This window comes from Schistocerca nitens, chromosome 1, assembly GCF_023898315.1.
Source record: "Schistocerca nitens isolate TAMUIC-IGC-003100 chromosome 1, iqSchNite1.1, whole genome shotgun sequence".
Taxonomy (NCBI): Eukaryota; Metazoa; Arthropoda; class Insecta; order Orthoptera; family Acrididae; genus Schistocerca; species Schistocerca nitens.
Genome location: NC_064614.1, coordinates 703,407,722 through 703,420,341, shown reverse-complemented (window position 1 = coordinate 703,420,341; position 12,620 = coordinate 703,407,722). Strand labels below are relative to the sequence as shown.

At 38.5% G+C, this 12,620-nt stretch overlaps 2 protein-coding genes across 4 annotated transcripts in view; one reads left to right on the top strand and one right to left on the bottom strand.

The window, feature by feature from the left end:
• The window catches only part of LOC126259607 (pantothenate kinase 3), a 177,767-nt gene that overhangs the window by 47,461 nt on the left and 117,686 nt on the right, over positions 1 to 12,620 (top strand). The window lies entirely within an intron of this gene.
• Positions 1 to 12,620, bottom strand: part of LOC126259600 (charged multivesicular body protein 7) — a 243,007-nt gene that overhangs the window by 226,209 nt on the left and 4,178 nt on the right. Inside the window, exon 3 of the mRNA XM_049956512.1 lies at positions 10,635 to 10,997. Coding sequence (XP_049812469.1) covers positions 10,635 to 10,997 — 363 coding nt within the window. The remainder of the gene's footprint in view (positions 1 to 10,634; positions 10,998 to 12,620) is intronic.

Sequence of the window (12,620 nt, the reverse complement as noted above, 5' to 3'; positions counted from 1 at the left end):
ACAACAGTTCTACAGTTTATGACTTGGATACCTACTGCTATAAGGATCTCTTTGGGAGGTTTAGAAAATGAGATACCACATGCACTCCTCAGTACCTCAATATCCTGTGATGTAAACCAAAACTGATTTTGTAGGAAGGCAGACTAGATTTTAATTTCAATGTCAAAACTATTGAAGCTGGAACTTATTTCAGATTGGTCAAGAACGTGGAAGCAAACTGGTTCTGGGTGTGGCTTTTAAGGAAACCAAAGAAAAAATAAAGCAATATGTTCCTTCTAAATAACTTCTCTGCAACCCATAGTTAAGTGTTTCACAAAGGGTGCAACACACAACTTATGAACTATAGCAGTACCATTTCACTCCATACCACCACACTGAGAAGATGAATACCTAAAGCTTCCTGTACAAGATCTGATTTCTTTTATTTTACAGCAATGGGCACATCTCTCTAAGTGAGAGGTAACATAATATTTTGGAATATAAAGGGAAAGTTGTTGACTATCTGTATGTGGTAACGTTTTGCTGTGGCTCTGTCTAGTTAAATAGAAAAGAAAGAAAGCGAAAGCACATGTTTTTAATATATATGGGAATTGGATATATGTCTCTAATAGCCTTCTCTCCCCTGTCTTTGTCCATCTCCTTCTGCTTCCCTCTCTCTCTCTCTCTCTCTCTCTCTCTCTCTCTCTCTCTCTTACCTCTTCCTCCTCTCTCTGTCCTTGTTCTCCTCCCCCACCTCCTTCTATCAAACTATTCCTGCCCATTTTCTATCTCCATTTCCTCCCACCCCTCTGTCCGTCTCCTCTTCCCCCCCCCTCTTTCTGAGCTTAAGTCTTCATTGTTGTTACTGCAAATTCAGATTCTTTAGTAGTATTCTAATCATAAACCAATAAGTGATAAATACAAGTTTTCCGTTTGCAAACAATGTTTCACTACTGTACCTTTATATACAGGATGTTACAAAAACGTACGGCCAAACTTTCAGGAAACATTCCTCACACACAAAGAAAGAACATATGTTATGTGGACATGTGTCTGGAAAGGCTTACTTTCCATGTTAGAGCTCATTTTATTGCTTCTCTTCAAATCACATTAATCATGGAATGGAAACACACAGCAACAGAATGATCTAGCGTGACTTCAAACACTTCGTTACAGGAAATGTTCAAAATGTCCTCCGTTAGTGAGGATACATGCATCCACCCTCCGTCGCATGGAATCCCTGATGCGCTGATGCAGCCCTGGAGAATGGCGTATTGTATCACAGCCGTCCACAATACAAGTACGAAGAGTCTCTACATTTGGTACCGGGGTTGCGTAGACAAGAGCTTTCAAATGCTCCCATAAATGAAAGTCAAGAGGGTTGAGGTCAGGAGAGCGTGGAGGCCATGCAATTGGTCCGCTTCTACCAATCCATCGGTCACTGAATATGTTGTTGAGCAGCGTACGAACACTTCGACTGAAATGTGCAGGAGCTCCATCGTGCATGAACCACATGTTGTGTCGTACTTGTAAAGGCACATGTTCTAGCAGCACAGGTAGAGTATCCCGTATGAAATCATGATTACGTGCTCCATTGAGTGTAGGTGGCAGAAACTAAAATGAGCTCTAACATGGAAATTAAGCGTTTCCGGACTCATGTCCACATAAGTCTTTTCTTTATTCGTGTGTGAGGAATGTTTCCTGAAAGTTTGGCCGTACCTTTTTGTAACACCCTGTATATATTTAAAAGTATGTCATCTATGTGTCTAAAATTACAGCAACTTGTAAAAACCTGAAATAAACTGCAACAGTATATATTGAGATATTTGACAAGAATGTTTTCCCATTATTTGTTACATATATACAAGATGGCATTCCAGAAGGTATATAAAAACACTCGAGGGATCAAAAGCAACGCTGTGTTCAAATTTTGAAGCAAACTGTGAAGATATTTTGGAGAAACGTACACCTACATTGGGACTTATTTAGAAACTGTAATTGCTCATGATCACATATCACTGAAAGTTTTTTATCGAATGCTTTGAAATTTTGAAACAACGTTGCATTGGAATACAAGCATACTTTTAATATGCTTTTATAACTTTAATAATAGGGAATATATAAAGAAATAGGTACCTAAATATGTGCCAGTATTAGAATGCAACATTGTGTCAAAATTTGAAAGCAATCCGTCACGAACTTTCAGAAATAAATGACTATGAACAAACAAGCGTTTAAGCGTTTACATTTTATTTACATCAACTGGAATAACTCATCTTTTGTTTCTAGTTGTTTAATGTTTCCACTGCAACTGATATTAAAAAGTATATGTACGCATTCCTGGTAATTTACTTTGTGTGGCATTAAACAAGTAATTGTTTTTACAAGAACCCACAACTGGTGACGCCAACACAATTGTGAGTACATAACAATCACTCCAAAGATTATTCCAATTTTACTGTGGCAATTTAAAACTTGTTTTCATGGTAAATTCACCATCGAGCAACCCCAGTATGGAAATGTCACATTTGGAAGTGAAAATACCACCCTTCTGGCAAAATAAAAACAAAAAGAAGCTATGGTTTTTTGGAAGTGGAGTCCCAGTTTCTTACCACAAATGTTAGAAATGAAGTGACAAAGTATCATTTCATTTTTGGATTGCTTGATGGTGAGGTTGCTAAGCTAATGTCAGATTTTGTGTTCAAACTGTTACCCGCTTCCCCGTATACAGACTTAAAACATACCTTATTTTACCGTTTCAAAAATCGGAGTCATGTAACATTAAAAAACTGCTAACTGAAGTAAAACTAGGAGACAAATTGCCATCTATTTTGGTCCGAGAGATGCATACTCCTACCAGAAAACAAGTAACCACTGATTTTTTAAGGGTATATTTTGCATTCTGTACTAGCAGCTAGTCAAGATGTAAGTCTTGAAGCAGTGGTTTCTATGGTTGACAAAACCGTAAGACACCACCGTAAGACACCCAGTCAATTTGTATGCAGTGCTGAAACTGTTTCATCCATATCTCAAGATGGCAGATGGCTTTTGGAGCTAATGATCCAGACTCAGAAATTACGAACTGGTACATGACCGAGAAGCATACTGAAATTACCGCAGCATGCACAGAAACACCCCATGTGCTAGTATCATCATGAATTCAAACAGAAAATGTGAATGGATACTCTGCAAATCACATTTAGATACCTGGCAGAGGGTACACTGAACCAACTTTACAATAATTCTCTATTATTCCAATCTCTAACAGTGTGCGGGAAAAGCGAATACCTCTATCTTCCTTGGGAGCTCTTATTTCCCTTACTTTATTATGATCATTTCTCCCTGTGTAGGTCGGCATCAATAAAATATTTTCATGTTTGGAGGAGAAAGCTGGTGATTGAAATTTCATGAGAAGATTCCGCCGCAATGAAAAACATCTTTGTTTTAATTATGTTCACCCCAAAACCTTTATCATGACAGTGACACACTCTCCCTATTTCTCGATAATACAAAATGTGCTACTCTCCTCTGAACTTCCCCCATGAACCATGGACCTTGCCGTTGGTGGGGAGGCTTGCGTGCCTCAGCGATACAGATGGCCGTACCGTAGGTGCAACCACAACGGAGGGGTATCTGTTGAGAGGCCTGACAAACATGTGGTTCCTGAAGAGGGGCAGCAGCCTTTTCAGTAGTTGCAGGGGCAACAGTCTGGATGATTGACTGATTTGGCCTTGTAACATTAACCAAAACGGCCTTGCTGTGCTGGTACTGCGAACGGCTGAAAGCAAGGGGAAACTACAGCCGTAATTTTTCCCGAGAACATGCAGCTTTACTGTATGATTAAATGATGATGGCGTCCTCTTGGGTAAAATATTCCGGAGGTAAAATAGTCCCCCATTCGGATCTCCGGGCGGGGACTACTCTAGAGGACGTCGTTATCAGGAGAAAGAAAACTGGCATTCTACGGATCGGAGCGTGGAATGTCAGATCCCTTAATCGGGCAGGTAGGTTAGAAAATTTAAAAAGGGAAATGGATAGGTTAAAGTTAGATATAGTGGGAATTAGTGAAGTTCGGTGGCAGGAGGAACAAGACTTTTGGTCAGGTGATTACAGGGTTATAAATACAAAATCAAATAGGGGTAATGCAGGAGTAGGTTTAATAATGAATAAAAAAATAGGAGTCCGGGTTAGCTACTACAAACAGCATAGTGAACGCATTATTGTGGCCAAGATAGACACAAAGCCCATGCCTACTACAGTAGTACAAGTTTATATGCCAACTAGCTCTGCAGATGATGAAGAAATTGATGAAATGTATGACGAGATAAAAGAAATTATTCAGGTAGTGAAGGGAGACGAAAATTTAATAGTCATGGGTGACTGGAATTCGTCAGTAGGAAAAGGGAGAGAAGGAAACATAGTAGGTGAATATGGATTGGGGGGAAGAAATGAAAGAGGAAGCCGCCTTGTAGAATTTTGCACAGAGCATAACTTAATCATAGCTAACACTTGGTTCAAGAATCATAAAAGAAGGTTGTATACCTGGAAGAATCCTGGAGATACTAATAGGTATCAGATAGATTATATAATGGTAAGACAGAGATTTAGGAACCAGGTTTTAAATTGTAAGACATTTCCAGGGGCAGATGTGGATTCTGACCACAATCTATTGGTTATGAACTGCAGATTGAAACTGAAGAAACTGCAAAAAGGTGGGAATTTAAGGAGATGGGACCTGGATAAACTGAAAGAACCAGAGGTTGTAGAGAATTTCAGGGAGAGCATAAGGGAACAATTGACAGGAATAGGGGAAAGAAATACAGTAGAAGAAGAATGGGTAGCTCTGAGGGATGAAGTAGTGAAGGCAGCAGAGGATCAAGTAGGTAAAAAGACGAGAGCTAATAGAAATCCTTGGGTAACAGAAGAAATATTGAATTTAATTGATGAAAGGAGAAAATATAAAAATGCAGTGAATGAAGCAGGCAAAAGGGAATACAAACGTCTCAAAAATGAGATCGACAGAAAGTGCAAAATGGCTAAGCAGGGATGGCTAGAGGACAAATGTAAGGATGTAGAGGCTTGTCTCACTAGGGGTAAGATAGATACTGCCTACAGGAAAATTAAAGAGACCTTTGGAGAGAAGAGAACCACTTGTATGAATATCAAGAGCTCAGATGGCAACCCAGTTCTAAGCAAAGAAGGGAAGGCAGAAAGGTGGAAGGAGTATATAGAGGGTTTATACAAGGGCGATGTACTTGAGGACAATATTATGGAAATGGAAGAGGATGTAGATGAAGATGAAATGGGAGATAAGATACTGCGTGAAGAGTTTGACAGAGCACTGAAAGACCTGAGTCGAAACAAGGCCCCGGGAGTAGACAACATTCCATTAGAACTACTGATGGCCTTGGGAGAGCCAGTCATGACAAAACTCTACCATCTGGTGAGCAAGATGTATGAGACAGGCGAAATACCCACAGACTTCAAGAAGAATATAATAATTCCAATACCAAAGAAAGCAGGTGTTGACAGATGTGAAAATTACCGAACTATCAGTTTAATAAGTCACAGCTGCAAAATACTAACGCGAATTCTTTACAGACGAATGGAAAAACTGGTAGAAGCGGACCTCGGGGAAGATCAGTTTGGATTCCGTAGAAATGTTGGAACACGTGAGGCAATACTAACCTTACGACTTATCTTAGAAGAAAGATTAAGGAAAGGCAAACCTACGTTTCTAGCATTTGTAGACTTAGAGAAAGCTTTTGACAACGTTAACTGGAATACTCTCTTTCAAATTCTGAAGGTGGCAGGGGTAAAATACAGGGAGCGAAAGGCTATTTACAATTTGTACAGAAACCAAGTGGCAGTTATAAGAGTCGAGGGGCATGAAAGGGAAGCAGTGGTTGGGAAAGGTGTGAGACAGGGTTGTAGCCTCTCCCCGATGTTATTCAATCTGTATATTGAGCAAGCAGTAAAGGAAACAAAAGAAAAATTCGGAGTAGGTATTAAAATTCAGGGAGAAGAAGTAAAAACTTTGAGGTTCGCCGATGACATTGTAATTCTGTCAGAGACAGCAAAGGACTTGGGAGAGCAGTTGAACGGAATGGACAGTGTCTTGAAAGGAGGATATAAGATGAACATCAACAAAAGCAAAACAAGGATAATGGAATGTAGTCAAATTAAATCGGGTGATGCTGAGGGGATTAGATTAGGAAATGAGATACTTAAAGTAGTAAAGGAGTTTTGCTATTTGGGGAGTAAAATAACTGATGATGGTCGAAGTAGAGAGGATATAAAATGTTGACTGGCAATGGCAAGGAAAGCGTTTCTGAAGAAGAGAAATTTGTTAACATCGAGTATAGATTCAAGTGTCAGGAAGTCGTTTCTGAAAGTATTTGTATGGAGTGTAGCCATGTATGGAAGTGAAACATGGACGATAAGCAGTTTGGACAAGAAGAGAATAGAAGCTTTTAAAATGTGGTGCTACAGAAGAATGCTGAAGATAAGGTGGGTAGATCACGTAACTAATGAGGAGGTATTGAATAGGATTGGGGAGAAGAGAAGTTTGTGGCACAACTTGACTAGAAGAAGGGATCGGTTGGTAGGACATGTTTTGAGGCATCAAGGGATCACAAATTTAGCATTGGAGGGCAGCGTGGAGGGGAAAAATCGTAGAGGGAGACCAAGAGATCAATACACTAAGCAGATTCAGAAGGATGTAGGTTGCAGTAGGTACTGGGAGATGAAGAAGCTTGCACAGGATAGAGTAGCATGGAGAGCTGCATCTAACCAGTCTCAGGACTGAAGACCACAACAACAACAACTCCTCTGAACTTTCTCATTGTACTCCATTAATTCTATCTGGTAAGGACCCCATACCATACAGCAGCATTCCAAAAGAGGACAGACAAGTGTAGTGTAGGCAGTCTCTTTAGTAGATCTGTTGCATCTTGTACGTGTTCTATCAATAAAATGCAGTCTCTGATTCACCTTCCCATCAACATTTTGTGTGTGTTTTATCCAATTTAAGTTGTTCATAATTGTAATTCTTAGGTATTTAGTTCAATTTATGGCCTTTAGATTTTACTAATTAATCGTCTAACCGAAGTTTAATGCATTCCCTTTAGTACACATGTGGATAACTTCACACTTTTCATTATTTAGCGTCAATTGCCAATTTTTTCCCAATACAGATATCTTTTCTAAATGATTTTGCAATTTCTTTTGATCTTCTGATGGCTTTACTATATAATAAATGACAGCATCATCTGCAAACAACCTAAGATGGCTCCTCAGATTGTCTCCTAAATCATTTATATAGATAAGAAACAGCAGATGGCCTATAACATTGCCTTGCTACTTGGGGAATGCAAGAAATTACTTCTGTTTTACTCGATAACTTTCCATCAGTTACTACAAACTGTGACCCCTCTGACAGGAAATCACGAATCCAGTCACACAACTGAGATGATATTCCATATGCGTGCAATTTGACTGCAAGCTGCTTGTGAGGTACAGTGTCAAAAGCCTTCTGGAAGTCCAGAACCTTGAAGAACGTGCACCACGATGTTCATTTACTTCTCAACAATCCACTGACACTCAGGTGGGAAACTAGTATGCTACCAAATTGGGACAGAACACAGTGAGGAGGCTCCATCATCTGGCCACCTGTCCATTACAGATCACAACTCCAATCTTTGATTTTTGGTTGGTTCCGGAGCAGACATTTCTGCATTGCCAGTAACAGTATTAGATCATGAAAACTTTCAGACACATACACCTGTGCGCGGTGAATAACTACTGAACCTTGAAATGGGCCTTCCAAGAAAATTTCCATGGATTGCTTGATGTTAAGTCAAAAAAATCACTTGAACAAAAAACTTTAATCGCTTGTACAGACATCCCCAGTTTAGTGTTTGCACCTGAACCAAAGCACAAATATTGGGGCTTGCTAAAGAGATAGTCAAACATTCTCACAGAGAAACCTAACTGGGATTTTTCTGAAATGAAAGTACAATACACAATCACAACAACAGGGCATCCTGGGCCTACATGAGCGAGACACTTGTCACCAGAAAAATCAGCATGAGAAAAACTTCAATATCATGCTTGACATATGTTTTCCTCCTAAAAGCTGCTGGTCCAGTCCTCTCCATCTTATTCTAAAGACGGACAAAACCTGTTGTCCCTTTGGAGATTGTAAAGATTTAAATGCTGTGACAGTGTCAAACTGCTATCCCGTACCTCATTTGCACGAGTTCAACAACCAACTTTCCAACAAAAAGATATTCTCTAAAACTGACCTCATTCGAGCTTTTCACCATATTCCCATTGTGGTAGTTGATGTGCTGTTATCACACTATCTGGGCTTTTAGAATATTTGAAGATGCCCTTTGATCTGTGCAATACAGCACAAACATTCCAGCGATTTATTCATAGCATTTTGAACTGTTTGCCTTTTGCGTATTCTTATACAGATGATGTTCTCATTGCTACAGCAGGAGATGAAGAACATAATGCATCTGCAACAGCTTCTTGAATGGTTGGACAAATATCACCATAAAATTAAAGTGAGAAAATGCATTTTTAGAGAGAGTGGATTATTGTGTCTCCCATCACAGGATTTGACCTTTAGAAGAAAAAGTTAAAATAATCTAGGATTCCTTCCTCTCAAAACAGTAGCAGGACTGTGCTGGTTTTTAGGAATGGCGAATTTATATGAATGTATTTGTTTAACTTGTACAAGAGCACCAACAGCAAAGATAATCACCCTGTCACATGAACCAACGAAGCAGACGAACTGGTATAAGTTAAAAGAAGAACTAGCTAATGCACCTCAGTTTGCTCATCACTCACCAGATGTTCCCCTAATTTTGATTAGGCTATAGGTGTTTCTTTCCACCAATTGTGAAAAGGAGCACCTGAGCCACTTGCATTTTTCTCCACGTCTCTAGGGAATTCAAAGACCACAATCTATTAACATTTGCCCTTAAACAGTGTCCAGAAAAAGCAATATCCAGACAATTACACTATCTGGAATTTCTCAGTTGATCACACCAAGTATTCAATACAATCCTGGAAGACAGAATAATACGGCTCATGCATGTTCCAGAGTTGCAGATGTCACATTGTTAGCCAGCATTTCATGGAAGATGATACTGCACAGGCACAAAGCAGCAACCCAGAATTGCCCAAAGTGAAGGATTCAGGCTCCTGTTCCTTAGTGTTTATCGCAGATAATTTGTGATAATTCTACACACAAACTAGGGTCACATGTTCCTCCGTCCTACCACCAACAAATCTTCTGTGCACTAATGATCTAGTTCTCTCTGGCATTAAATGTACAGTGAACTAGAGCCAACAATGCTTCATTTGGCATTCATTGTAAAAGATGAAAGCTGTGGGCAAAAGCATGTGTTCGGGACAAACAGTGCACTTCCCAAAGAAATGTGACATTATCACTGGAGAGGGAATAATATGTGGTTGTGGTCACAGTGAAATGTAAACATTGAAAAAATATCGATATACACATAGGAGTAATTGGTCTTTTGTTTTCAGTTGTTAACACTTCCACTGCAACTGATACTAAAAAAATAAATGTTGCATTCATCGTAGTTTCCTTTGCATGGTGCTAAATAAATAATTATTTTTATCAGACCCCTCAACACCCACTCATATGTGTTCATTCTTCTTTGAACATTTTTACGTCTTCTGTCAACTCTGTGTCGAGGAATCCCCACTACACAGCATTACTACACTAGAAGAGTGTGAATAGTTATAATGTAGATGTTTTCTTTACTGGATTTGTTGCATCAGCCAAGTTTTTTCCCATGAAATACAGTCTTTCATTTACCTCCCTTACAATGTCTTTTATACAAACATTCCACATTAGCTAGTCCCCATGTGTTGTTCATAGATATTCAGTTATATTTGTATCATATAACAGTAACAGAAAGTACACAGAATTTCCATTACAAGAAGAGCTGATATTACAGTAGCTAATACTTCTCATGCTCAAGAGCCCAACATACTTGTTAATAACTGAAAATTGTGCAGCAAAGTGCTGCAGGCTTAGGAATGAAATATTTCAAACTGGTCTCAGTACCAGTAACGATTCATAACCTTTCATGTATTTTAATCCAAAGTCAGTGCTTCTCCTAGCTTCTAACAAAGAACAATATACCACTGACGAACTCCAACAATGGAAAATCCAGGATGGAATGAAACAATATTATGAGAAGGAAAGTTGCTACTCACCATATAGCGGAGATGCTGAGTCGCAGATAGGCACAACCAAAAGGCTCTCACAATTATAGCTATCGGCTCAGTTGCCTGAGACTGCAGACGTGTGTGTGTGTGTGTGTGTGTGTGTGTGTGTGTGTGTGTGTATTGTTGACAAAGGCCTTAATGGTCGAAAGCTATAATTGTGAGTGTCTTTTTGCTGTGCCTATCTGTGACTCAGCGTCTCCGCTATATGGTGAGTAGCAACTTTCCTCCTCATAATATTGAGAAAATCTGTATGATAAAAATATAGTATGCTCAATACAAAACCTTCATTAAAGAATTAACACTTGCAACAAAGTTTTATGCCTACTAAGATTGCTTGCAGACAAAACATGCACAAATATAAATCAAAGATATGACAAACTTACCATGTGCTTCATGTCCTTCTGCACATAAGTTCGAGCCTGTACAATGGCCAATTTTTTTTCTTTCTCAAGATCCTCAAGTAAATTCATAAGCACCTTTTCACTGTACTTCAAAGAATACACACTCATGTCCATTTCAGTCACAGTCACTTTCTTTTCCAGTGTACCACCAAATTTTACCAACATTTCACCATTTTTCCGAGAAAATGTCACAGCAACTTTGCCCTGCTGGCGTAGCCAATGAATTGCTACTTCCAAATCCTTCAAATGCCCAGTAAATTGACAAATGCAAGCAACTTCTTTCAACTCCAGTAACATTCCTTTCTGACTATCTGTTATAGATGACCACACAAATTCGGCATAGGCCTGTAAAATAATTTTATTTCATCATGAAATCTGTCAATAATTTTTTGTCATAAAACACATGATCAATAAATATCACAATGAGAGAAAGAGGACAGCCCACTGATAAATTAACTGATGTATACTCCTTATAAACAGTACATATTTCTAGAATGCATCAAAATCTTTCTCCTCAGTTAATCTTTCATGCTGCAGCACCAGACAAAACAAAGATAAAAAGCTTGCTCTGTATTTTTATTAGCTGATGTAGAGGGTGGGATCCCAATAAACTGAATATCGTAGTCTCATGAATATGTTATTGGGTATATATACTTTATGGTATTGCAGCAGTACATTAATGCTATGCAGAAACGTATAAACAATGCTGTGGAAAAAACAAACTCACCTGGAGCAATATACTAACACACACAAAAGCAGCAGCTGAATCATGAAGGATAACACTGTTCTCAACTTTTCTGCTAGCATCAAACTCAACTTACATTAGCACTTTCTCCATTGACCATCTTACAAAAATAGTGCCGAAATTAATTTTCACGCATACTTTCCAACTTATCCTTTGATTCCTCATTAACTGTTAACCTACTGCTTCTTCATTTCTTCTGTTCAATGATTTGAAAACTTCCTCTAGGACTGCTGAGCACAGAATTTCCGTCCAGATTCCTGTTTTAATTTTAAAATTTTCCGCTATTTGAAGCACTGTAATGCAAGCTGTAAAAATGTCAAATGTTCTTCAGTTTACTAACATAGGCTGATTTAGTGCAATTTCCCCAGATTTCATTTAAATTGGGTCATAAGCCTTGGCAAAATCTATGGATCCTATCCAAATTGGTACATGTCGTTCACTGTTTGATTCTGTAACTCCATTCACAAATAGCAAGTGGCTGATGATGCAACAACCACTTATACAGTGATCTTGTTCACTAGTTTGGTTATGATTCAATGTTTTTGCTGTGTGGTTGGTGATAATTTTAGTGAATATCTTGTACTTAACGAGGAGAAGGCCGACAGGTCGGTAAAACGTTTTATTTTGTCTGTCTTTTATAATGTAAAGTACAATACTGCAGCATCACTCCCCTTCTGATGAAGCATATTGTTTTACAGACATTATGTGAATAATTTTGCAGAAACATTACAATCATCTTTCCATTCTTCATACTTCAAGAGGTTTTACACATCACACCAAGAATTACTTCCAGAATGTCTTTGTAGTCTACATCATCTTTTGCTGATTATTTATGTACTTTTATTAAAAAATTGTCCCTTTCGTCTATGTATGTATACACTTTGTGTACTATAATGCTGAACTTTTTGCTTAGCCTTATTTGTTATGTCACACCCCCCCCCCCCCAACAATTTACATTTCAGAGCTGTTCCCTGATGACCATTTATTACCAAGACTGTATCAAATTTTACTCTGATCTCAAAAATCTAGGATCACTTAGTATTCTAATGTAGTCACAGCCTGTACAATTCCTTTATGTTTGGTAAAAAAGATAGTCTGTTCAATTTGTTCAACATCAACTCAATTTTCTATTTGTTTTCTTTAGAAAGAAAGTGTTAAAGCAGACATGATGACATTGTTAGTACATTCTACAAACACATGACCTATCATTTCTGGCATCTTAT